This window comes from Centroberyx affinis, unplaced genomic scaffold, assembly GCF_046629955.1.
Source record: "Centroberyx affinis isolate AG114_WGS23_722 - 3 ecotype Tasmania unplaced genomic scaffold, CSIRO-AGI_Caff_v1 ptg002391l_1, whole genome shotgun sequence".
Classification (NCBI taxonomy): domain Eukaryota; kingdom Metazoa; phylum Chordata; class Actinopteri; order Beryciformes; family Berycidae; genus Centroberyx; species Centroberyx affinis.
Window position 1 is genome coordinate 143 of NW_027280644.1, and position 27,617 is coordinate 27,759.

At 41.0% G+C, this 27,617-nt stretch overlaps 1 protein-coding gene across 1 annotated transcript; it reads left to right on the forward strand.

Moving 5' to 3' along the window:
• Positions 1–341: 341 nt before the first annotated feature.
• LOC139656165 (lambda-crystallin homolog) lies at positions 342–27,589 on the forward strand. The gene is made up of 5 exons (XM_071533668.1): positions 342–432; positions 1,169–1,267; positions 17,898–18,006; positions 23,853–23,959; positions 26,550–27,589. Exons 1-5 carry the CDS (start codon positions 403–405, stop codon positions 26,679–26,681), a joined length of 477 nt encoding a protein of 158 aa, XP_071389769.1. The 5' UTR covers positions 342–402; the 3' UTR covers positions 26,682–27,589.
• The last annotated feature ends 28 nt before the right edge of the window (positions 27,590–27,617 follow it).

Here is a 27,617-nt window from a genome sequence, read left to right on the forward strand (position 1 = left end):
ACCAACTCTTATGTACTGTCTGAAAAGTTTTCTCCAAAGTAATGTACATAAATAAAAATAAAATCAGAAGAGAGCAAAAAAAACTGCTAATCTTTGCCCTATATGTATATGTTAGTGTCTGTATGTTTCCTCTGTCATTTGATGGACTGTATGTTTGTAATTATTTGAAATCGGAAAAAAAATGAATAATAAAAGAAATGCAAACTAACTCCCTGGTTACTATAAGAGTTGAGTTTTTATAGGAAATATCAGCGCAAGTTGGAAGCCATCTTGGACTACTCAGACTGCACGGATGGAACTCATTGTATGATGTGTGACTGTCCTGTCGCTCTGCAGGTGAACCCACCCTACTATGTCAAACTGGTGGAGCTGGTACCCCACCCAGAGACAGCCGCGACCGTTATGGACACCACCTACGCCCTGATGACCCAGGTAATGATTACGCAATCCTGGATTATCCCTCGATATCAGAATCAGCAGGAAATATGCAAAATCAGTGAGTCAGTATCGGAGACGACAACATCAGGCCAACATCAGACTGAGATGGTAAAGGAGGAGGCATGGAGCTAGCGTGGAAAACTTTTGCGTTTCATCAGTTTATATTGCAAGTAGCTTTCTGGTGATGTGATGGGTAATTGCGGCTGCTAATGTCAGTATTATGGTTTTTATATTATTTTTGGTGTGTATGTTACTTATTTTTTGTTTGTTGTGCCTGTTTGTTTTGTTGTTCTCTTTATTTTTATTATTATTATTTTTTTCATTGGGTAATTAATGGTTTTATAAACACACCGTTTCTGGATGGTACAGCCCCATAGATAGAAGTGATAACTTGATGAGGAGGCGGAGGGTAGGGGATGAGGGTAGAGATGAAGATGTGCATGTGTAGGGGTGTGTGTTTGAATAAGTGTGGGGATGAAAGTAGAGGTGAAGGTGGCATGCAGACTGGTTGGTTGAGAGAATGAATGATGACAGTTGAGCATAAATAGTTGATGGGGTTGGGGAAGTAAAGGAAATCTACACAGATTACAAGTTTTGGATTTTTATTTAGTAGAATTTAAAGGGAAAATGTTGTAACAACTGGAATGTGTGTTTGTTTAACTTTGCCCAATAAACATAAAGTTGAAAGATCTGATGCTGTGTGTGATGTAAAGTGGTTTCTCTGGTCCAGGTCGGCCAGGCGCCCATCTGTCTGAAGAAAGAGATCGATGGCTTCGCCCTCAACAGAGTGCAGGCCGCCATCATCGCAGAGTCCTGGAGGCTGGTGCAGGTCAGAGTCTGGGCAACACTGCGGGTCTGGATGGGGGATTAGGACTGTCTGTGTGTGTGTGTGTGTGTGTGTGTGTGTGTGTGTAGACTTGTTTTGCTATCCTTGTGACAGCCAGTTTGAGTTTCTGTGAGGACATTTTTGCAAAGTGAGGACATTTTGGCCTGTCCTCAATTCTTCAAGGGGTTAGTTTGGGTTAGGACTTACGTTTTCGCCGTGTTCATATCAGAAGATGCAGAAAAACACATCCAAGGTACCGATCATATGGTTAATTATTGTGGTGCTCGTTACCATTAGGTATTTTAAGATTACTAATGTTATGATCTTCTTCTGAAAGACCTCGAGGGGCAAAGGAAACCGGCACCGGTGGATTCTCTGCCGCGTTCGCCGCCTGTGTTGACACACTTCCACAATTTGTGATGCCAGATGGGAAATATCGCAGCCTAGAAAAAATGTCCCACATGTCCTACTTGTAATCAGCACTAGGAGGCTGATGTGAGTGTTCTTTCCCAGTCCAGAGATCGTATGTACGTTAAATCAATATGATGCAAGCACAGCATTAGGGTAGGGCTGAACGATTTAGAAAAAATATCTAATTGCAATTATTTTGACTGCAATATGAGAGGGAATGATAATTTTTACATCATTATTCTCATTTTCATTGACAAACGTACTAAAATGATTATGGTGTGATTTTTGCGGGGATCTGTACCAAACAAAGATGTTTTCTTAAGTCTGTAGAATATGATGTGTAGGCCAGGACATCTCTGCAGCACCACAATATTTACTTTAAAATGCTATTTTGACACACATTTCGCCTTTAACAAATATTGCGCCTCCTGCGATTTGAAAATTGCAGTAGGCCATATTGCCATTTCGATTAATTGTTCAGCCCTACATTAGGGTTAGAATTAGGATTAGGTTTAGGTTAGGGGAGGGTTAAAGATGGATGTAGTCAGTGAAGGTCCTCATACTGATAGACATACAAGGATGTGTGTATGTGTGTGTGTGTGTGTGTGTGTGTACGTGTGCGTATGTGTGCTCATACCCACCTTTTCGGTTGGTTGTGTGTGTTGGGTGCCATAACACTGGACTTCTGCATGTATGTGTGTGTGTGTGTGTGTGTGTGTGTGTGTGTGTGTGTGTGTGTGTGCGTGTTTTTGTTTCAATCCTCCACCGGAAGTCATACAAGAGAAGAGCTGCTCAGTGTGTGGACGGTGCTGATGTCTCTGTAATGGAGGCAGCAGAGAGGAAATCCCCTGTCAGCTCCTCAGTCTGCCTCCAAACACTGGAGCACAGAGAGAGTCAATGAGCCTCAGCCTCTGATGACAAGCTCCATTACATAATCACTCATGGAGGAGATGGTTATGATGATGATGATGAGGATTATGAGGGCCTGACTCTTACCTTGACTGATTTGATTTGATTTGGGCTCCGTATATCACTGACATCCACTCATTTTTACCATAATTAGCAGCTTATATTTCTAGAAAAGGTCCAAAACCGTTATAGAAAATGTTCCATGATGCTCTTTCACCTTCCTTCTCTCTTACTCTCTCACTCTCTCTCCCACACACACAGAGGTGGAAAGTAACTAAGTACATTTTCTTGAATACTGTACTTAAGTACAATTTTGAGGTACTTGTACTTTACTTGAGTATTACCATTTTATGCTACTTTATACTTCTACTCCACTACATTTCAGAGGGAAATATTGTACTTTTTACTCCACTACCTTTATTTGATAACTTAAGTTACTCGTTACTTTGCAGATTCAGACTATTAATACAAAATATAATCAGCTAATAAATTGTGATGTATTATTATAGATTACTGTAAGCTACCCAGCAGTATATAAAGTAGTGGAAATCAGCCCCAGCTTTTCCAGCTGCAACATTAAAGTGATGCTTACACATTAATGCATCAATAATTATAATTCAATAATATAATATATACTGTATTATTCTGAAATGGCCCATTCTGCATAATGAGTACTTTTACTTTTGTTGCTTTAAGTACATTTTGATGCTAATACTTTTGTACTTTTACTTAAGTAACATTTTGAATGCAGGACTTTTACTTGTAACAGAGTATTTTTATACTGTGGTATTTCTACTTTTACTTAAGTAAAAGATCTGAGTACTTCTTCCACCACTGCACACACAAATATGTACAAAATAACAGCAGTAGTATCTGTAGCAGGTTAACTTACTAAGACATAAAGACTATATATTGCAACTTTGTGGCTGTTTTGGAAAGAAATGCTCTCTGAAATTCATCTGTCAATATGTCAAAAATGCATCTGTCATCAAAACAAGACTTGGTCAAAACCTAGTATATGGCTGGACCGTGTATGAGTGTGCCACGTGCCACGGCCGACCAATGGTGTAACTAACTCCGCTGTAGACCGTTAATACAGAATAATAGTCCATACATCCATACTGATCGTTCCAGCGCGTCCCGTCTCTCTCTCCACCGCTGTCGTCTCCACCCACGGCCCGCATCGATCCTGCCGATCCAAGCGCCAGGCGCTCTGTTACCCGTCGGTGCCGAAAACGCTGTTCGCCGGACACCGGGGGCGCATCGTCGTCGGGACCCCGGCCGAAATCTCGGCCGGATCATCGGGAACAAATCGGCGCCCGGCTAGCGGCACCGGCCGGAACCGTGGCCCCGGGAAACTTCGGGAAGGTCGGCAATAAGCCCTCGGCGTGATGAAACCTCCATGCTTGTTTGTGTCTCTCTCTCCCCCGACAGAACAGAGGATTTCAGGTGGACTGAGCTCGCGCATATGCATCGAAATAAACGGTGATATGATATAATTGTATAGATTCTACTTTAGCTTCAGCTTACATGCATGATATTGGTCAGCCTGCTTACTGTGTGGGAGAAACGGGCTCCTGATCTCAGCGGAGAAACTAGACGGCGGAGAAAACGAAAGTTAAATTTCTGGCTCTGTGATACTATGATGTGCCACGTGCCACGGCCGACCAATGGTGTAACTTGATCACTCAGTCAGTCAGTCAGTCAGTCAGTCAGTGACAGACATTCGCGTTTGTAGGGCTGGCCCCGCTGTTGTGGTCCAGCCAAATAGAACTATTTTTATGAGTAAAAATCTTAAGAGGAACTCCTTAACTCTAATACTGACCCAAAATGTGTTTTACGTTCATGCCAGCAATCATTTTGTTTTTTCCAATGGTGGATATCTAATTTTGGAATAAATCTCTCCAAATGCTGTGCTGTGTTAATTTTTTTGAAACCACACAGTGTTTCTTGGAGGCCGCTGACTGGATTATAACTTAATTAGAGCTGTAATGAACTGGCTCTGCCCACTGTGGGGATGAGTTACTGTGAGAGAGGAGACAGGCTGGAATAACCCGTAAAAACTTTCCTCTCTCTCTCTCTCTCTCTCTCTCTCTCACTCCATTCTGTTTCTGTCATTCTTTCACTCTGCTTCTCCTAATCACTTTGTATCTCTCTCTTTCTCCCTCTCTCCCTCTGTGATTTTTATCCTCATCTGTTGTTTACTGTCCCATTTCTCCTCCATCTGTCTTCCATCACATCTTCCATCACATCCATCTCTCTTCCTCCTCCCCCTCCCTCTCCGTCTCTCTCTCTCTCTCCCTCTATCCCCCTCTCTCTCTCTCCCCCTCCCTCCCTCCCTCCCTCCCTTTCTCTCTCTCTCTCTCTCCCTCCCTCTCTCTCTCTCCCTCCCTCCCTCTCTCTCTCTCTCCCTCCCTCCCCCCCTCTCTCTCTCTCCCCCCCTCTCTCTGTCTCTCTCTCTCTCTGTCTCTCTCTTTCTTTCTCTGTCTCTCTGTCTCTCCCCCCTCTCTCTCTCTTTCTTTATCTCTCTCTCTCTCTCTCTCTCTCTCTCAATTCAATTCAATGTGCTTTATTGGCAGGATAATTCACAGACAATCTCTCTCTCTCTCTCTCAGCACAGTGAAGCTTTAGTGGAGTATTTAGTATTTGGATCCCCTCTCTTCATTACAATGTCTCTTCTCTGTCCTGTGTGGTAGAAATGTGTAACAAAGACCGGTCCTTTCACAGCTCAATCAGCATATTGTGTCCTTGGCCCCGGCGGTACTGTACACCTGAGTTACAGTGTATCAGATGCACAATGACTGGACCCCTTCTCACACAGACATACGCATACACACATACACCAAAGAAGAAGAGAAAAAAATACAAACTGCAGGCGAGACAGAAAAACTCCAAGGGGCTTATAAACCCCAAAACACCCCCCAAAAAAACAAAAGATTTTAAAAAAATATAGAGGACAATGGCAATAAGTACTTTTGTATTTCATGCCAATAAAGCACCTTGAATTGAACTGACAGGTCTTTAAACTTCACCTCAAGTCTCTTCTCATTATCAGATGTCACTTATCAACAGACGGGCTGCTGTCAGACAGCTGCTTCTCATTCCTCCACAGGAGATTGTGTAACAGGTTTCTGTGGCCTTATTCCAGTGTGTTAACCTGGTTATTAACTAGGGTGTAAGAAAGCATCAATGCGTCACAAGGTATCGATCTGAAGTAGAAAGCCAGCTTCATTGATTTGAAAAGATGGGACCGATTAATATTGATCAATGACACATTAAGGTGTTTTGTGTTTTGCTGTCTGTTCTGCAGAGATAAATAGAGAAAAGGTTACTAAGAAAAAATACTATAGAAACATTGAGCTGTTGTCATTTGAAGCTTTGCCTTGAAAATAACAGGGTTCCTACGCAGGTCTGGAAAGTCTGGAAAAGTATTAAAAATGAATTTGATCATTTCCAGGTCTTGAATAGTTGATCTGAATAATGTTCAGATAGAGGGACGCTCTTATTACCCAGCCGCTGTCAGCATGCATTATATCAAATACCCACCAAAATCAAATCCGGTCAAGAACATAGGGTCTGGGAAAAATATGGAATTTTAAAATGGAAACCGTGTAGGAACCCTGCCAATCATCTCACATATTCTGATATTTGTGGCTGTGAAGAACAATCTTCATCTATACAGTGATATGACGTAGTTAGCAGGGGCAAGATGTCTGTCTGCGTAAATCATATTGAACACCAGACAAAATCTTCAAAACAAATCAAGGTCTGGAAAAAGTATGGAATTTTTTAATTGAAAATGTGTAGGAACCCTGAGCGTGGTCTTTTATCTAATCATCTAATCTTTTCCATAGGTTAATACAGTGGTTCTTAACCATTGGGGTCGGGACCCCCCAAAGGGTCTCAAGATTATTTTGCGGGGTCACAAGATGATTTATGGCAGTGATCCTCAACCTTTTTCATATCAAGGACCCCTAGTTTAATCCACATTAGAGCCACAGACCCCCATTTGATGAGATTTTCTCTCGAACCCAAATCTGAGAATATTTTTATTGTCAGATATGATTTTGTCCAGAATTCCATGACTATCTGTATTGTAGGTAGAGAGATAACAGAGAAACTATGACCAAAACAGTCATTCTTCTACATTCTCTAATTGTGTTAACTTCTTGTAAATTCATCAATTTGCTGGGGACCCCCTGGAACCCCCTCAGGGACCCCTGGTGGTCCCCGGACCCCACGTTGAGAACCACTGATTTATGGGATAGAAAAAAAACATATTTCTACTACACAAATTTAATATCGTGTGTGTTTTTTCTGATTTTTCTCAAATTTTTGCTTGTTTCTTGTGAAGTACTGAATAGCCTCTTGACCTCCTCTGATAATCAAATAACCTGAAAAGGGAAAATCATTCTTTGGTTGAACTGTTCACCGCTGTGCATGCAGCCTGTGATGGGGAGGTGAGGAGGCCTCGCTTAGTTTCACTGGGTCACGAGCCAAAACAGACAACAGCAATTCACCTATAGCTAAGAGGCATCTGTAAAGAGTGTTGAACATTCAGATGTAGAGGCTGAAAAAAGTCCAACTTTTTACTGCGTGCTTGCTGAACCATTGCTGCACTTTTGCTCCGTCCCCAGGAGGAATTGTTCAGATAATCAGGTGTTTCTCTTTTGAGACACTGGGCGGATGTTATGAGGAACAGTCTGGTGTCTAGCTGGTTGAGTAACATCCGAATTTTACGTTACAATTCACTAATTCGGCTTCACACTCAGGAAATCATTTTGACACTCTGATGCAGGACAGATGGAGGATGGATGCATGAGGGGGATTTCTGCTCGTCCATCATGTGTATTTTCACACTACATCATACAAATTTCATCACTGATCTGTGTGACTCTGTGATGTGGATGGACATGCTTCTGCTTGTTAGTTTGTCTTCATCATGTATGTTACTTATCAGACTCTTCGTCATTTTTATTCTCAGTTAAACAAAGAATGAAAGGGCGGTGTGTATGACGTAAATGTGTTTGTTTGCGCAGAGAGGTTAGTCACTAATATGCAAACTGATTTCCATGTAACTGAATTATTAACTACCAGTAAACACTTATGCCAGGTCACACACACACACACACACTGCGATTGAACTGCTTGCATGATTTTTGATAATGCTTGTTAATGTAAATTTCTCCCAGCAGTGTGTAGAGAGGTGAGTGTATTAACACTTCACCTGCTGCTAAAATTACACTCAAAATGCCATTCATTATTACATTAAAACTGGTCATGACAGAGATTTCGGGAAAGATTTTTTGATTCTGTTGCTCAACAGAATAATTGATCTCTTCTTTGGGAATGACATTTGGCAAACAATCAATCAATCATTACCTTTTGTGACACATTTGATGGAAAATTGTTATGCAGTGTGGTGAAATATGCTTGCCGCGGCAAAATGGCAGTGATACAGCAGACAGGTTCAAATGGGTCCTGTCTCTAAAAGGGAATCTCACTAAAGAAGAAACAATGCATCATGGGAGAGAGACATCACATTTGTTTATGTAGCTATGGTTACGATGGGTGGAGGCCATCCGACACAGAAAAATAATATCGTCACCAGTTTATTTAAAGACCAACACCACTTCACATGTTAGTCCTACAGTCTAAGCCAGCTCAGTTTGATTTGTGAGGGTATGAAAAACCTCCCGACCTTTTTCCAAAGCCAGAATCCATAGAATTAAGACTCAAAAACTGTGTGATGTTGATTTGTGTTTGATAAAAGCACATTTTGGGAGCAGCAAGACAGTGAGCAGTGACTTATTTTTTTAGGTCATCTGCTGTACTGACAGGCTTCCAATCAGATTTGAGTGTTGTCGTCCAGAGGAATGCACACGGACTGTCAGAACAGGCTGGCCCACTGGATTAGCTCTGTTACCTCCTGCTAAGGTCAACTGCTGCATCTCTGTGTGACTTAAAGGTAATTTATTGTGTTTTTAGGCAGTGGTTTGCAACATGTTAGACCATTAACAGTAAACGGAGAGCTGAGTACGGGGAGGGTTTCGAGGGATCTTCGCTACCGAACAGGGGCCGGATTCACCAATGTGTTCTTAAGATAGTTCTTAAGAAATGACATAAGAGGAAATTTTAGGAAGTTCTTAAGAAGGCTCTTAAGTGCAATTCCTCAATATTTTCTTAGCAACAGTCTCATTTCTTATGAATTTCTTTAATTTTCCAACTTAAGAACTTCTCAAACTAGGGCCTGAATTAATTCTGGTTAATAAACTTTAGGCTTACTGCCATTGAGGCTAGGAGACAAGGCTAGGAGACAAGGCTAGGAGGCTAGGAGACAAGGCTAGGAGGCAACCCAAAGTGCTTCCATCTACAAAACAATTGGGGAAAAACCTATTTAGAGCAACTAGAGCAAAGATTTAAACATTGGTTGCTGTTGGTAACTGTAAAATTTGTTAGCTTATTTTCAACAGACATGAGACAGAGGCCTACCTGGCCCTACACCAAAGTGGAGCTTTACAATAAATGTTCATCTTAATGTTTGGTGTAGGGGAACCTATAAGACTTTGAACTATAACCTACTTGTCTAAAATGTGTTTAAATATATGATATTAGAGGCTTACCTTTTCACTGTAGGAGTTTTAAGACAGGTGAAGGGCCGTCTTAAAGTTAAGAAAAAAATCAACAACAAATTTGAGAACTTTCATTTCAAGAATACCATTTATTCCTAAGTTTTTTCTTAGGAAGAAACATAAGAAGAAAGTTAAGAAAATATATAAGAACTGTTTTTGAGAATAGCATTTTTTCCTATTTTTTTCCTTAAGACTAAAGTTAAGAAAAAAATGGCACTTGAGAAGATTTTTTTTCTTAAGAGAGTTTTGTGAATCAGGCCCCAGGAATTTAGCGTTTTACTTTATTGGCATTAATTAGCTCAGAGAAACAGGAGGCCCTGGCGGTGGAGACTAGCGCATGTTTGTCAGTGATTAGTTTGTCATTCCATGCAGGACGAAAAACCTCAAGTTTGGATGAGCACCATTTGCATTCTAACCTTTGTGCACGTGTATCATGTATAAACCGCAGCGTCGGTTTCTTTAGACGACAAGTTTTTTTATGATCAGAGGCAGCTCATCTGTGAATTCTTTCCGAGGCGGCCGATTTTCTCAGGGACGCGCCACGTGAATGACTGCTTGAAAATGTCACACACGAACCCTTTTGTGTTTGTACAGGCGTAGTCTAATAGAGGAGCACAGACAGCAGGGGAGGGCAACCAAATTATAGCCTTCACTCTTTCTTTGTCACAGTCAATTTATAGTGAACTCTCGGCAGACTTATAAAACATTCCTCTGGCTCGTCGGCACACCAGTCTGACAGCTTCTGCTCGTCCTCCCCCAGGCTCTCAACCTGCTAACAGACACCAGAGGATACGTATATATATCTGTGGGGTTCAGGAGCCACTCATAGTCTCATCAGGTCTCTCTTCCTCACCTCCTCACCTTCAACCCTTCAACACACACTTGGCACTAAAAGATTCAGCAAACACCGAGGTGCTGAACCTGCGGCTCAGATTGAATTAGAATTGAGGAACTGATTGCACTGTGAGCTCATGAAACTGAATTTTAACACTACAAAGGCCAAGAGCTGTCAACTGACTGCTGTTTTAGAATTGGAGGAAAAATACAGGTCTTTGAGTGTCAGGCGTGCAGGACAAAAACCAGAAAGGTAGATACTTCATCAGCAAAACATGTTCGGGCCCTATGACCAAAACATTGCAATGAAGTATTACGCAAGTGTAGACAGTGCGCAGGATTATATTTCTTTCTTTGAATTTTACATACAAATAATCTCAGGTTTCTAAATGTTCCTCCATGACTTTTCCTTGACCTACTTTCTGCACAAACCAGTGTTTCCATGAATGATTTCCAAAGACAAGGAAATAGTTATTTATTTAATTATATTCACCCCCTTCAATTAATGGCTTGTTGACCTTCTCTTAGACCCCTAAAGTCTGTGGACTTCCAGGAAGATGGCAGAGGGTGTAGCTGCATAGTTAACCAACTCTCTCAAGTCAGTTAAAATAAACCCATAAAATACATACAAAAGTAAGATATGAGTGGGGGAAGTATGCGAAGAAGCTGGAAAAGCAACAAAGAGCAAAACAAAGTTGAAGACCCCTAAAGTCCTTTAGTGCTTCTAGCGTTAAAGGAATAGTTCACCCAAAAATGAAAATGCTGTCATCATCTACTCACCCTCATGCCAAATGAAACACAGGTGAAATTTGTTAGTCCATATAACACACAGGGAGGCTGCAGCACAACTTGGTAGCAGCCTTCTCCAAAACAACTGAGGTCAATGGGGACCTGTTCTTTAGAGCAGTGGTTCTCAAACAATCACACTGTGAATAGAAAGACCTATACAACATTATTTGTTGCAAATCAATCAGCTGTAGTTCAGATTTGCACTAAATGATGGTGTAAATATACTGTAGGTCTTTTTGGAACTCTGAAGAACTGGTCCCCACTGACTTCAGTTGTTTTGGAGAAGGCTGCTATGGAGTTGTGCTGCAGCCTCCCTGTGTGTTATATGGACAAACTTCACCTGAGTTTCAACTGGCATGAGGGGGAGGAGATGATGACACAATTTTCATTTTTGGGTGAACTATTCCTTTAAAGAAGTAATCAAATTATTTTTCTTTGGTATCATTTTCCTTAACATTTGAGCATAGTGTCACTCCATGACATGCGATTGCACCTGAACACAGCTTGGAATCAAAAACTGGAATGTGACACGGCCTCCATAAAACCCCAAGAATAATCAAGCAGAGTGCTGTTGTCATACTGCTCTCATACTGAAGTACAGTGTTTTAGACCCACTGCAGGAGTTTAGAAGTTTACATTCTTCTGCGTTCCTTGAATGACTCTGGAATCTCATCGTCCCAGAAGAGACCTTTAAAGAGGGACTTCATGGTTCACAGATGAGCCAAGTGTGTCTGCGGTCTGGTGAAAGTCCTTGTGAGCTCAGTCACAGCCGCTGAGAGTCACGTTTCACTGGCCCTGTGTTACTGGGAATGTATTTGCTGAGTGCGGTTCAAGGAAGTGAAGCAGAGATTGCCTGTTTCTTGCCTCCTGACTGCGCTGGTAGCAGCTCAGCATCCATACATCCAGCGTGTGGATATTTGTGTCTTCACACCGACCTGCGGAAACTCAGACACATATCTACATGACATTCCATACCGTGTTCGGATCGCTTACTTGCGCCCCACCTGTGAGGCACCAGCAGAGGCAGATGAACCCCGAGGGCACCCTTGGGTCCTAGCTGACAAAAATGCCACATTGCTGTTACTGTCCTAAATTTTGACCTGGGAGGAGCTCCAGCTGAGTAGCTTCTCTGGAGCCTGCTGGGTTGTTTCCTTCACGTGCCTTGTGGAGCATTTTGATCAGCTGAGTTAATTCACAGGAGCCAGACAAAAGGAAAGTTTATAGTTTATGGTCACTGTTTTTCTTTCTCACTGTTTATAGTGATACAGCATAGAGGCAGCAATGAAAATGATAGAAAACACAATAATGAAATACAATGATAAAAGCACAGGAAGAAGAAAAACAAATGTGATAAAGGTGAGATAAAGAAAAACTCCTTGGGTGCTTTTAGAGGTTTTCAGGTGATGTAACGCAGCCTCTGGCGGCCATATTGGAGGTCCTCAGACGTTGGGCAACAGTGGCTGTGACCCGCTGTTTGTGTTTCTACATGTACACCTTGGCTTTCTCAGCTTAACTCAATAGACACATGCTGTGCTGTTTTTGACTGGGAACTGATCATTTCATCACTGATCCATCTGATTGATTTAGATAATGTCAGCTTGTTAGCTAGCTATAGTATCTGGTCAGTTAACCATCAGTGTTCTTGTAACCACATTTGATTTGTACATTAGATAACTTATCTGTTAGAAGCTAGCGCTAGCAGTGGCTAGTCACATGTTATGTTATCTGTTGCTTTACTAAATTAGCTCGCTGGCTACAGTTAGCTAGCTGTGTAAGCTACATTTGGAAACTTACCTGATCAGACTATTCACTTTTATTGATCTACACCCAAACGACAACAATCTTCTTTCATGTGTCTTTGTTATTCTAGCCCAGTTGTTATATATTTAGACATTAATTGTACACACGCACAGCTAATTCTCTAGTGCAGTGGTTCTTAACCTGGGGGTCGGGACCCCTCAGGGGGTCGCGAGATTCTCAGACTCTGCTGTGTTCAGATGACAATAGCTGCTCTGCTTTTTGCATAGCTGAGGAGCCATAAAGACGCGCTCACATCCTCCACAGACACCATATATCTTCTAGTTTTGTAATAAAACCAGTTTTTTACAACTTTCAAAACAGGTGACACTCAAGGTGAAAAAAGTAGCACACATATACTTTAAAAGTAGCTTTATTTTTTCAGCTAAAATGTTTAGGGCTCCATCCTTACATTGTGGTAAATATTACCAGCTACCCACTGCTTAATACTGTTCTCATCAGTACCACCATCAGTTTCAACAGCTCTGGGACATTCTTACTTAATAATAAAAATGTCACACAGTTTTAAAAATATGGGACAAATTTGGCAAGAATGTTTTGCAGTTCTTCTTGCTGATGAACATTCTGGAACATTACTCACTGTCAGATGTCAGATAGAGCAGGGATCAGTATGAGGGCTTGACTTTAAATCAAGGTCAGATATCTGGGGCGTTAGCTGACCTGCATGTGTATCAGGAGAACTCGGACCCGCTCATTTCCTGAGTCTGTTGGCGACTGCAGATAGAGATTGTCTGTGAATCTTTATTGCCGCTCGGGCCGACAGCAGGTGAACTAGCTGAACCGGCCCGACCTGGACTCCATCCCACTGTCCTGCAACACTTTACACCACAGACAGAAGGGTAGTAACAGGGGACAGTCAGGTCAACAACATGGAGGCTTAGACTTCCATTCAAATACAAACGAATGGTTCCACCAAAACATCTTATTTTTAAGCTGTACTAGAATCAGCAAAAGAGCCGGTGGCCTTATCCCAAATGTTAATATGTGACTTTTACATTAGCTAGTGCGTCACACTGCGAAAAATCTAATTTCAGTTATTATTAATTATTATTGAGTCCTAAAATCGTAATTTTCTTAAAATAAGTGAAAACCTGTGTTGACATGGCAATAAAGAATTGAATTGAATTGAACTGAATATGAGACTAAATGACTTGTTAAGATGGAAGTTTTTTCCAGTTTAAGGCCAAATAGTCTGTTAAAGTGTAACTGACTGGTTTCAAAGACATGGATTCAGCCTTGTTGTAGGTCAACGTGATTTTTCCGTGGGGATGTTCTAGTCTCGAACTAGACGAGGCTTGATTTTATCAATGATTTTTCCCCTTTGGGTAATATTGATTCAGTTCTTATCTGAGATCTGAAGTCACATTCAAGGCTGACATGTTATTGCTGACATTATCAAACACCTATCTATCCCTCTAACTAGCGTGACCGGACGTATCCATTTTGCGGTAATGTATTCCCCTCCTTGCCTTTTCTTTTTTTCCTCTCTTTTTTTCTTATTTTTAATAGAAATGATCAGTTTCTCATACACAGTTTATCACAGTCTCTCTCTCTCTCTCTCTCTCTCCCAAACATATATCACATGCTCTCTCTCTCTCTCACACACACACACACACACACACACCTTACCCATCCAAAGTAATAAGTGGCTATGGGGCGTGTCAGGTTGTGAGGTCACAGTTCGGGAATCCGGTCTGTTCCGGTTTGGCCTCGAACTTTCTTTGATGTATCGTCAAAGGCACCAAGCTATGTATGAGAAGCAGAAAGTGACAACTTCTGTCATATTTATCTGCAGGCTGCCACTCAGATCCTGTGAGGCCAAGACACCTCACATCTTTATTAACAGACACGTTCAGTTTTCGTTCAGTGTTCACATTTTATTTGTACTAATGCACTAGCAAAAGAGAGAGGGAAAGATGTAAAATTGATACAAAGAGCATACAAAGTGAGATAAAGAAATCCAGTGGGGCTCATAACAAAATGTCACCCCAAAAAAGGGAGAGAAGAATAAATTACAATCAATTACGCAAATTACTTCAAAACTAAGCAAGGAGGAAAATGGTGCAAAAACAACAAAATGCAGAATTAACAAGTAATAGGAATGAGATCAAATAAAACAGCCTTGATACAGACAATTCATGAGGAATTAAGAGGACCTGGAAAATTGTATAACTTTGGCTTTGTCTGATGAAGCATTTTTTGCACATTGGTGACAATATCAGCTATCAACTACACAAAAATAGCAAAGACAACATGCAACCTAGGTGTAGACTGATGGATTAGCCTTAGGTGGATGAAATTCTTAGCAGCGGTTGTCAACTTGCATTTTTCAAAGATTTCTGCTGCACAGGATAGTATGCAAATCAGTGTAATAGGCAGAATGGGAGAGAGGAGTAGGGAGAGAGTGAAGAGAGTGTTACTTCTTCAGCTCCCTGCCTTGATTTTCCAGCCGGTGTGGGGATTAGAGCCTGTGATCTCACTGGTGGGAAGGTATTCAGCTGCAGATTAAGTTCATTGTTATGGCATTTTACTTTCTGCTGTTGAATAATGAGCTGCACGTTTACTTCAGAGTTGAGAAGAATCCATTTTAAGTTATAGGTGTTATAGTTGAGAGAAGCTGAAATTTCCCCACAGGGACAATGAAAGTAGATTTTATCTTATCTTATCTTACATGGTCGTCCTCTGTACCACAAACTCAATACTGTGTTTAATAGCTGCTGCATGAGTCTTACAGTAGAGGGGTACGTGTGCTGCGGTAGGGCTGGGCGATAATTCAATATTATCATTTATCGTCTTTCAGTGGAATCATATCGTGATGATATGAAGATATTTTAATATCGTGACACACATTTCTGCTGTCTAAATTGATGATGACAAGCAAATTTTACTTAAAAACTCTCATAAAATGAGGTATGGTAGGAATATTATTTGAATATTTCTGTTTTGTTTGACATCACACCTAACATTACCATTCGGTTCAATGAGATGAACATTAATTTGATTATTTAACGTGATTTTGCATACATGAACCATATCGTGATATATATTGATATTGAGAAAAATCCTTGTGATTATCATGATATTGATTTCAACCATATCGCCCAAGCCCTATGCTGCGTTCACACTTCAGCAGAATTCAGATTTTTTTTTTCCCCTCACATGTGACTGTGATCTGATGTTTCCTAATCGGTGTGAACAGCAAAAAAGCTGCATGGAGTCACATTTTTTCAATTGTGATCTGGAACACATGGATATGTGGTGCGAAATCAGATCCCGAGTCATGCGATCTACATGTGACTTGTATTTGAACGCTCAAATCGGAGTTTTGTAACATCAACAACAAGAAGTCACATCATTCACCTGAGACAGCTGCCATCATTTTGTCCACAGCAGCTTGGCTGAGCAGCGTTAGCATGGAAGACTACGAGACAATGGAAAGAAAGACAAATGGACAAAACTCAAAGGCACATGCTGTAACTGAAATGTGTTGGAAACAAGCAGGAGAAGCATAGATACAAAAACGGATGTGTTGATATTATTAGTCTGAGTATATGTGTGTCTTTTCAGCATCACTGTCACTTCATATTGGCATCAGATTTGGGTTTCATCCTAGAATAGAAATGAACAGTAATCCAAAAAAATCAAATACAGTATGAGCAGCAATTCAGAATTGAGCATGAAGACCTGCAGTGTGAGCGCAGCCTTGTTGTCCACACACACACACACACACACACACACAGAAACTGGCCTTTGAGTCAGGGCCAGCGGTGGAAAGCAGAGCGGCTGAGAAAGCGGCCGGTTGCCCCCCGGTGATTACGGCGGAGGAAAGACCCCTTTTTTCACCTGCTGCCGCCCCGCACCCCTCAGATAACAGGCCCGTTGTTGGACGCGGGACCCAAACAAAGACGACCCTGTCCCCCCCCCTCCACCCCACCTCCTCCACTCCCCCTCCCTCTCCTCTTGCTCACCCTACTCTACCATATCTGTGTCCGAGCTTTGATTTCCTCCCCGGCCGGCCAACACAGGTATCTCTAGCCCAAAGATATCTGAGCGGAGGAGGAAAGGGTGAAGCAGGCACAGGGACTGGCTGGCAGACACCCCTGTTTCCATCCCCCCCCCCACAATCCCTCCACCCCCCTATCCTTCAGTCCCTCTCCTCACTGTACCTTCCGCATTATCCTCAGGACACAGAATTGGCCGATTAGGGAAACCGGATATGGTGGGAGTAGTTTTTTGGGGCTCTGATGGGCTCAGAGGGAATCGGTTTGGTCCAAAGTCTTGCGGCTAAAAAGCGAGGACTTTGTCAAGCCGACAGCAATTACGTTTTTTACTCCCTGGAAGCGACAGTTTAGTGAAAACCGGTGCTCACTGGCTGGAGTTTGGAGTTTGTTTCAGAGTAGCATCAGCTTATTGATCCACCAGGGAACACTGGGCTGACTTCAGTGGCTCTGGGTTCAGCCTGTTGGCTCTTTAAACTGTATTCACAGTTCTCTGTTCATGATTGTAGGTGATTGTAGGGCTGAACGATTTTGAAAAAATATCTAATTGCGATTATTTTGACTGATATTGCAACTGCGATATGATTTGCGATATTAGAGGGAATGATCATTTTTACATCATTATTCTCATTTTCATTGAAAAACCTATTAAAATGATTATGGTGTGATTTTTGCGGGGATCTGTACCAAACAAAGATGTTTTCTTAAGTCTGTAGAATATGATGTGTAGGCCAGGACATCTCTGCAGCACCACAATATTTCATTTAAAATGGTATTTTGACACACATTTCACCTTTAACAAATATTGCGCCTCCTGCGATTTGAAAATTGCAGTAGGCCATATTGCGATTTCGATAAAATTTCGATTAATTGTTCAGTCCTAGGTGACTGTAATAAATTAACAGGTAATCATAATCAAATGACAGCCACAGCCAATGAGCTGTGTGTATGGTAGAGAACCATATTGGTAGGAAATGCATGTGACATCATGGGAATAATATGAACTGACAGATAGAGGAATTGATTGTTTGTTTTTAGAGGTGGAGTTGGAAGATCTAGTGACTGAACATAAATAACCATAGGTAAATAACTTGCTAGATGGATAGATCTGTATGTAGATATGTAAACCAGATGATGTACCAAGTTTATTGAATGAAATACGTAAAGAAATGAAGTCCAGTCACGTCACTGCAGTGAACTGAATTGTCTGTTTCTGACTCAGTTTCCCTCCCGCTCCACCAGGATGGGGTCATCTCAGTTAAGGACATCGACCTGGTGATGTCAGAGGGACTGGGAATGCGTTACGCCTTTATAGGACCCATGGAAACGATGCACCTCAATGCACCTGAAGGTAATGTTCCCACCCTTGACTCTTCACTCATACAAAAGGAAGGCCACCAACCAAGACACTTTTAAAAGGGGCGATAAGTATGATTTTGACTTCCCTATAGCACAAAACAACCATAATATATCTGTGGGGTTGATAGGATTGTTGCTCAATACCAATGACTCAACAATTACTTCACCAGTTGCTGAGATTTCTGACTTTGAAAACTCACTTTCCACCCTCTACTCTTTTGGAGCAAAAACTCCCCCCACCCACAGCAGTTTCAACACAGTCCCATCCATTTTGCGTAGTCATACTAAGTCGTAGACAGACATAGGTCATTGTCCAAATCAAAGCAGATCCCATTGAAAGGGGCTTTTAAAAAAACCCAGATGACCTACAAAGGATAACTAAACTCCCACTTCTGAACTGACGTGTTGCCTGACGTTGTCCTGACTGAAGACCTCCAAGTGTGGAAGGAACAAAACATCCTACTCATGTAGAAGTGCTGTTACTCTGCAGACAATTTAATTATGTAAAAGTAAAGTTACTAATGTAAAAACGTACTTGTAAAGAGTGGCTCATTCAAAATGTACGCAGAGTAAAATTTTGTTTAGAGTTTCCTTTTTGATAAAAGGTACGTGAGAATGTCTGCGCTCTTTTAGTCGAGTCCAAACAAACAAAGAATATCCCAGGTGCGTCAATTCAAAAAACTCAAAGCATGGAAGATCAAAAAGAATTCGCACACTATAAAGGTCAAAGGCCAAAAAGAGGCCAACTGATGCAAAAAATGCCACAATTTATTTACATGGTGATGAAGTGAAAAAAAGTGCAAAAAACAAAAATACAAAATGATCAATACATCAATACAATGCAATATAAAGCAACATAAATAAGTTACAAAAAACAAGATAGCAACATTTGCTCATTAAGACCTGAAGGCTGTAATGTTTTGAGATAGAAGATCCATCTGCATTCTGCCTGTCTCTCTCTGTCACCCCCTCTTCTGGGGTGGCTGATTTGTTCGATAACAGTAAAAGTCATAGCCGAGATAGGGTGACCAGCTTCTTCCCATGCCGCTCATGTGCCGCATGCAGGAATACTAGTAAATGCATGATTTTCTCCATCTCTGTAACTGGTAAATCATACAATATACGACAGTTACTTACGTGTCGTTCATGTCATTTACCTTATTTTCTGCCCTTGTAACCTTCAATACGCGGGTAAAACAATTAAAACGCGTATCATTGAGCATCACAGCGCCATTAGAAGGGAGGATGTTAAGTCCCCTATTGCAAGGCACTTCAAGGAAGCTGGTCACCCTATCTCAGCTATGACTTTTACAATAAATTGTGGCATTTTTTGCATCAGTTGGCCTCTTTTTGGTCTTTGACTTTTATAGTGTGCGAATTCTTTTTGACCTTCCTCCCTTTTTGATAAAAGAGAATATTGTTACTTTTAATGTTTCTTTTGATTTCTTTTGATCTTTTTTATGATATAGTGCAAAACGGACGAGAGGACAGATTTCAAATTAAGTTCTTAAAAAACTTTACAGAATCAAGTGCATGCATGATTTAAAGCATGAATCAACACGATTCAGCACAATTACAATCAGTTTTCGCAATGCTTATGGAAAGCAAACAAGTTTTGAACTTCTGTAACAGAAGTGATTTAACTTATTGTGAATTACAATAAGTTAAGTCAAAACATACTTAAGTAAAAGTGAAATTATTAACTTCAAAAAATACTCAAAAAAGTCAATACTACTCAATTACACTAACAACAGTATAATTGTAATTTGTAATGTCCATCTTTGAAAACCACGAGGCCATGAGGCCTCCTGGTTATATAAGAGAGAGAGGAGAGAGAAAGAGAGAAAGAGACAACCCTCACATGACTCAGCCTTCATCAACATACATGTACCGTACCATGCCGTTTGTGTGTGTGTGTGTGTGTGTGTGTGAGAGAGAGAGAGAGAGTGAAACGTCAGGTAGATGGAGAATATCAAAGGGGAGTGTGAAACCCAGAGAGTAACCCTGGCTGTGCACACACACACACACACACACACACAGAGAGAGAGAGAGAGAGAGAGAGACGCTTCGGCCGAACAAAGCGGTCTTTTGATGGGCAGCGATGAATGCGCTCCCTCACACCAGTAATCCAAAACCCCCAGAACCAGGACCGTGGCCTTCAAACCAGCAGCCAGCTCTACCTGTTGTTACACTGCCCACGCTTTCTACTTCAGGTTCTTTTTTTTCTTTTTTTACCCAGGAAACAGTAGTATGACCATGTCCTCGAAGACCTGCTCCTGTTGTGACTTCCAGGCCTCAAATCAGTCCAATCAGATAGCAGAGCACTCAGGCTCTCTGTCTCTGTCTCTCTCTGCTCTGCCTCAGTGACTTGGCTTTTCCAAAATACGTACAGGAGAGCTTTACCCTTCAAAGCCGAGCCATTTATCAGCGAAAACATGAGACTCAGCAAGAAGCTTATTTTGTTCCTGACTGTTTAAAGGTGCTACGCATAGCATTTTAACTTCAATAAATCATCACCACATAAATTTTGAGACATTAGTATAATTACGGTAAAAAAACAAGGTAATCGCCAAGAAGCAGAGGCGTGACCAAGTCAACTTTGCTCGAGTCCCAAGTCAGTCTCAAGTCTTGAGGCACAAGTCTCAAGTCAAGTCCCAAGTCTAAATGTACCAAATTGTACCAAATGTACTAAATTACCAAGTCAAGTCAGAACAAATCAAGAGTCCAGTATCAATTTAATATCTTAAAGAAAACTAAATATCTAGGACTTTTCAATGCAATATGGTTTTAATAGGATAAAAACTTGGTAAGAGCATCATGAGTTTGATTTCTATAATCAGTTTCAACTTCAATAAATTCAATCATTCCATACAAATTCAGAAAACAGAATTTAAATTCAGTCGTCTGCTGGAACAAATCTCATCACTTTCAATCTAAGTCATTTACACAAACACAAGATCTCAAGTCAAGACTTTAGAAACCTTTTCAAGTCATCAAAGTACAAGTCAGAGTCAAGTCCTAAGTCACCAGAACCCAAGTCACGTCAAGTCTCAAGTCTTCTCTTCATGCATCAAGTCAAGTCTCAAGCAATTAAAACTGTGACTTGAGTCCAAGTTATGTGACTCGAGTCCAAGTCATGTGACTTGAGTCCCCACCTCTGCCAAGAAGCCTGTCAGTCTCTATCAGCCTCTACTCTGCATCCTCCATTGTTTCTCCACCTGGTGGATCTGGAGGGAAATCTGCTGGATCGCTTTGCGGCACAAAACAGGAAGAGGTTCTGTTCTTCCAGAGCAAACGGAGCTAAAGCTTTCAGAGTTTCTGGCAGCAGATGGTGGAAGCAGGGGAAAGGAGCGATGTAGAAATCACTTCCAAGCAACAGGGTTTATGGGAACAACATTTTGAGAGAATCATACTTCCTTGATTTTAATTATTTCCTGTTGAAACAGGTTAGTGGGCGGGACATAATGCTGGGAAAAGTATAAACCAATGGGAGATCAGTTAGGGAGAGAAAGGCAGTTTTATGTGATGGGAGGGGCAGAGGGGCGGGACGGTCTGTGATGGGGTTTTTTGGGTGGGATTTATATTTCAGCCTCCTGGCACACGATGAGGAAACCATTAATATATTTACGTTTTCCAGGAAGTAAAAGTCATGGGATTTCATATACAAATAAAATAGGTGTAGTAAATAGGTGTATATGACATGGAAATTTAACTGACAAGATGAAAAAGTCATTTTTCATTGGTCACTTTAAGCCGAAAGTCAGACTGAGACAGAGAAAGAGAGACTGCATGACAAGGAAAAAAAAGTGGACGGCTTGAAATAACACCTGCAGTTCCTCCTGCGCAAAATGTGCGAGAGTTTGGTTGGAGGTAGATGGCACTTATCACACTGCTGTGTAATCTATAGTCTGCCCTACCGAGGTTCATGTAAACATTCAAAGTTCAACCTGAGTATAAAAAAAGATACAGTAAAAAAAAACAACAGGAAATTGGAAACTGTCCAAGAAAAAACTAAAAGCGTTTAAAAGAAATTTGCAGTTTTCTAAAATAATTAAAGGAATAGTTCACCCAAAAATGAAAATTCTGTCATCATGTACTCCCCCTCATGCCAAATGAAACACAGGTGAAATGTGTTAGTCCATATAACACACAGGGAGGCTGCAGCACAACTTGGTAGCAGCCTTCTCCAAAACAACTGAAGTCAATGGGGACCTGTTCTTTAGAGTTCCAAAACAAAAACAGCCAAACAATCACACTGTGAATAGAAAGACCTATACACCATTATTTGTTGCAAATCAATCAGCTGTAGTTAAGATTTGCACTAAATGATGGTGTAAATATACTGTAGGTCTTTTTGGAACTCTGAAGAACTGGTCCCCACTGACTTCAGTTGTTTTGGAGAAGGCTGCTATGGAGTTGTGCTGCAGCCTCCCTGTGTGTTATATGGACAAACTTCACCTGTGTTTCAACTGGCATGAGGGGGAGGAGATGATGACAGAATTTTCATTTTTGGGTGAACTATTCTTTTAACTTTCTAGCTAAATCAACTGAAAAACTCTGAGGCAGTTTGGGCGGTGAGGATGACCCACTTCAGCAATTTGACCAGGCAGTGATTGCTCCACCTCGGCTTCTTATCTCCTCAAGGATCCACTCCTAAGCTGCTGGACTCCTTATCGCAGGAATGTCAACAAACCATAAGATTGACCCACTTCATGATTTATGATGTTATGTCCACTGATTTGATTATTCTGTAGACCAGTGTTGCTTCATACATCATTAGCTCTGTGTTGCAGTACTTCCAAATCAAGAAGCACAATCCCACATATTTGGTTGAGTGTTAGAGGATGTTTATTTAAAGGTGCTACATGTGGCATTTTAACATCAATCAATCATTACCACAGTCATTTTGAGGCATTAGTATAATTGCCGTAAACAAATGAGACCATCACTGAGAAGACTGGCAGCCTCTAGCAGCCTCTACACTTTGTTTTTTTTTTACATTGTTCTTTACATTGTTTGCCACCAGCTCGGATTTTGCAAGATTGTTTTACGGCACAAAGGGAGATTGTTGTACGGCACAAAACACTAATCGTTTTACTTTGCAGGTAATACACAACTTTATTCCAGTTTCACGTTAGTTTACGCTGTCAGAATGCATATTTCTGACATAAATAAGGGAGGAGGGGGAAGTAGTGGCATCCTCTTTTCGTCAGGAAGCAAAGGGATTTATGGGAAATGTGGTCTTCATTTGGAGAAACACAACATGCTAAGTGTAACATCCCTAAAAGGAGATCAGAGAATGTTGGATGCAGCACCTGTGGACTATTGACACTGAAAAGTTTTGCTCACTGTTATAACGTGTGATATGGCAATAATGTGTTTACATGAATCTTTATTGTGATTCATGTTCCTTCATAGCTCAGTGAATAGACCAAGGCACTAACATCACCAGGGTTAGGGCTTCCTTACCCACTGGGGTCACTCGTGCTTTGTTTACACTCATGGTACTGTAAGGTGCTTTGAATAAACTTACATTACATGCCATATGTTATGATGCATGTCGTTGCTATTGAGTGAAAACCTTGTATCTCCCAAATGTCAACTTTTCAGGAACTAAGAAGAACTTAAGAAAAACAGCCTTACTTTGCATTTTTGAGTTTATCCAGTGGGTTTTGAAAAGGTAGAAGACCATGTAATCCTCCAGTTAAAGTTGAAATTACCAAAATGGGAGTTTCAAGGTTTTCACATGACGACAACCACTGTAAGATTTCTGCTACTGGCCCACGGTCTCACATGGTAGTCCAGGCCATTCCCCTCTGACCTGCTCTCCTCCCACAGGTCTGGAGGACTATCTGAAGCGGTACGGAGAAGGTATAAGGAGGCTCCTGACCAGCTTCGGACCCGTCCCGCAGTTCACCGGGGAGGCAGCCAAGAGCATCATTGGAGTAAGTTTGACTATGGCACTCTGTTGGAAAGGGCAGCAAGGTGGCCTGGTGGAAAGAGCCTCAATAGTCCTTCAGTCCTTCCCGCAGCGACCCGGGTTTGAATCCGGCCTGTGGTCATTTGCTGCATGTCCTCCCCTCTCTCTCCCATACCTTCCTGTCTATCTCTCACACTGTCTCTATGTGGGATATTACACCAGTGAAATATGGTCTAAATGTGAACGTTCAACGTTCAAAGACAGGAAAAATAAAGGGAGAGAGAGAGATGGGGGGGCGACATGCAACAAAAGTCCACAGCCAGATTCAAACCGCAGACGTTGCAGTAATGAGGTATGTGTCTTAACCAGTAGGCTACCAGAGCACACTGTATTTTGCATTCAGTATTTTAGTATATAACCCTTAGTATATACACCACTTAACTATGTCAGTGTTAGTTGTACTCGAAGCTGTACCACCTAAGTACAACAATTTAAAGTTGTATGTTCCTCGCTTAAAGCCAAAATAAAAAACATAAGTCCCCCCCGAATACCTTATGCACAATAAAACAGAATTAAAAAAATCGAAAACAATTTAATCGCGTCAGAATATTTTTGAATTACTAAACAAAATGACTGAAAGTTAATATTTTAGAAGGGGAAAAGATCCTTTTTAAACTCTTCATCCTTAACAAACCCCTCTGAACTCTTTTCTTCAGAAAATGGTTTTCCAGACAAAAAAATGTTACATGCAAAACCACATCTGGTTGTTGTGTCAAAGTGAACTCGTGCAAGACACTGAAAACTCCTACCATGTTCATTTATTGTAACTCGCTCTGGATAACTGTAAAATATAATGGCTTTAGATTTCATTTCTTCAGTATTTTCTGATCAGTCGCAAAACACTTATTTTTTCATTTATAATTTCTCTCTATCCAGTGGAGGAAATGTTCAGTAATGGAACATTTAGTTCTGGATGACTGAAGGTCAAGCGTTCCTTCTTCCCCCCCACGCCATATAGCTTCCTGCTAATGAGGCATTACTCAATCACATGCTGTTTAAATGTTAGCCACAGAAGGTCGTCATGTGAGGACACACTCAGCCAGAGCAGTAAATTGTTCACACTGAACTACCTGGGAAAAAAATGTGGTGAACAAAGTTTCAGCTGAGAGAAAAACAGCAATGTTCTTGCTCGTATGTATGTATTCTGTCTGAAAACTTTCAGACAGTTCATAGGTTGTTGGTTGTAATATGAAAACCATTTTACCATCTTTTTTAAATCGTTATTCATCCAGGCAAAGTTGACTGAGTATTTTTTTCAGCAGTATCCTGCTTCATATTCATACAGTTACACACATTCACACCTGCCCAGTACAACCACAGTCTTCTAGTGATTCTTTACTGTGATTATGGGTACAACAGTGATGCAGTTAGGTACAAGGAACAAACAAGAATCTCACCACATCATTGTGAATAAGAATGCCCTCTTGAGTTTTATTACCACAGTTATTTATTGGCAAATACAGATGATTCCTTGCTATAGAGGCGTTTTGCATCACAAATCTGCAACCATCACTGGAGCCATCATGGAGGTGCAGTGGAGAACTGGCTGTGTGCAAATAAAGTCTCAATATATAACAACTAGACAAGAAAATAAGTGATACCTGAAAAAGATTGTCTGGTGTGGGTGTAACTGCTTTGAGAAACGTTAGGAGTAAGAGTGAATGTGATAAGGTGGATTTGTTTCTAAATGTAGGTTACTGTGACACAGTAAACTGTCTTGTCTTTAGCCCTAGTCTCTACTCCAAAACATGAAGAGTTGTAGCTTGAGAAGAGTCAGCTCAGTTAACCTGAACAAACTGTTAGCTAGATAACTAGCCAGCAAACACACTGATGTTAATGTGAACATGCTAATGCTAGCTGCTACTAGATACGTTAGCTAGTGTGCTAATCAGATGTGTTAACAACAAGACAGTGATGGTTAGCTGACCAGATACTTGCACACAAAAACACAAAATTAAAAAACAAAAATTATTATTACAGTGGTCTATTGAATTCTGCTGATACCGCCAAGTTGTAAGTTTAGAAACGCAACCAGCTGTTCTCAGTAGGGCTGGCCGATAATTCAATATTATTGTTTATCGTCTTTCAGTGGAATCATATCGTGATGATATGAAGATATTTTAATATCGTGACACACATTTCTGCTTTCTAAATTGATGACAAGCAAATTTTACTTAAAAACTTTCATAAAATGAGGTATGGTAGGAATATTATTTGAATATTTCTGTTTTGTTTGACATCACACCTAACATTACCATTCAGTTCAATGAGATGAACATTAATTTGATTATTTAACGTGATTTTGCATACATGAACCATATCGTGATATATATTGATATCGAGAAAAATCCTTATGATTATCGTGATATTGATTTCAACCATATCGCCCAGCCCCAGTTCTCAGCCACTGTTGCCCAGGAGCTGACCTCCAACATGGCCGCCAGAGGCTGCATCACATCACCTGAAAACCCTCTATTCCCTGATCCAACAATGCACTTGTTTTCTCTGAACCCCTGTCATGTTCGGCTCCTTTGTTTCCTTCCTCGTGTCCACAGGAGTTGTGTGAGCTGATTCCCAGCGACCAGCAGCACCTGTCTGTCAGGAGGGAGAGGCGGGACCAGCTGCTGATGGGCCTGGCCCAGCTGAAGACCCAGCACGACACCAGCAGCCAGAAAACCTCTGATTAACACTGCTGACATGGGGCCAGGAGTCCTCTAACCATGTATTTCATTATTATCTGTACACAACACATTCATGATTACCTCCGCCCAAAGGTTATCAACTGTTGGGTAGTTTGTCTGTCTGTCAGCAGTATTTCTCAAAAACTTAAGAACAGTTTTCTATTACATGTGGTGGATAGATCAGTCTTGGTCCAAGGAAGAGTTGATTTGATTTTGGTGTTGATTTGGATCTGGGATTTCTGTCGTTAGCAGATTATCTTTTTTGTTTTGCCACAATTATGAAACTAACAGAGACAGAGACTTGATTCCAAATCCTAAATGCATGTTTTCAAGAAATCAATTTAACGTACAATTTAAGTGATAGGAATGATGTGTTTGGGTTGGAGTTGGAGAATTGTTCAGCGTCGGTGGAGGTTTGCTCTCTCCAAGTGCCTTCCAGTTTTGTTTTTTTTGATAATTTTAGCACATTTCTGCTGACATTACAGTGAAAAGTGACAGGAAAGACGAGTGGTTCTCAACATGCAATCCGGGGACCACCAGGGGTCCCTGAGGGGGTTCCAGGGGGTCCCCAGCAAATTGATGAATTGTTAAACTTCAGCATTATTTAATTTACAAGAAGTTAACTCAATTAGAAAATGTAGAAGAATGACTGTTCTGATCATAGTTTCTCTGTTATCTCTCTAATACAGATAGTCGTGGAATCCTGGACAAAATCATATCTAACAATAAAAATATTCTCAGATTTGGGATCCGAGAGACAAAATCTGATCAAATGGGGGTCGGTGGCCCTAATGTGAACTAAATTAGGGGTCCTTGATATGAAAAAGGTTGAGAATGGCTGCTCTACACCACACAATGCTCTCCTAAATGGAAATTAATACTGTGAATGACTTTGATTAAAAAAAACAATGAAATCCTCCATTTGTATGAATTTTTATACTC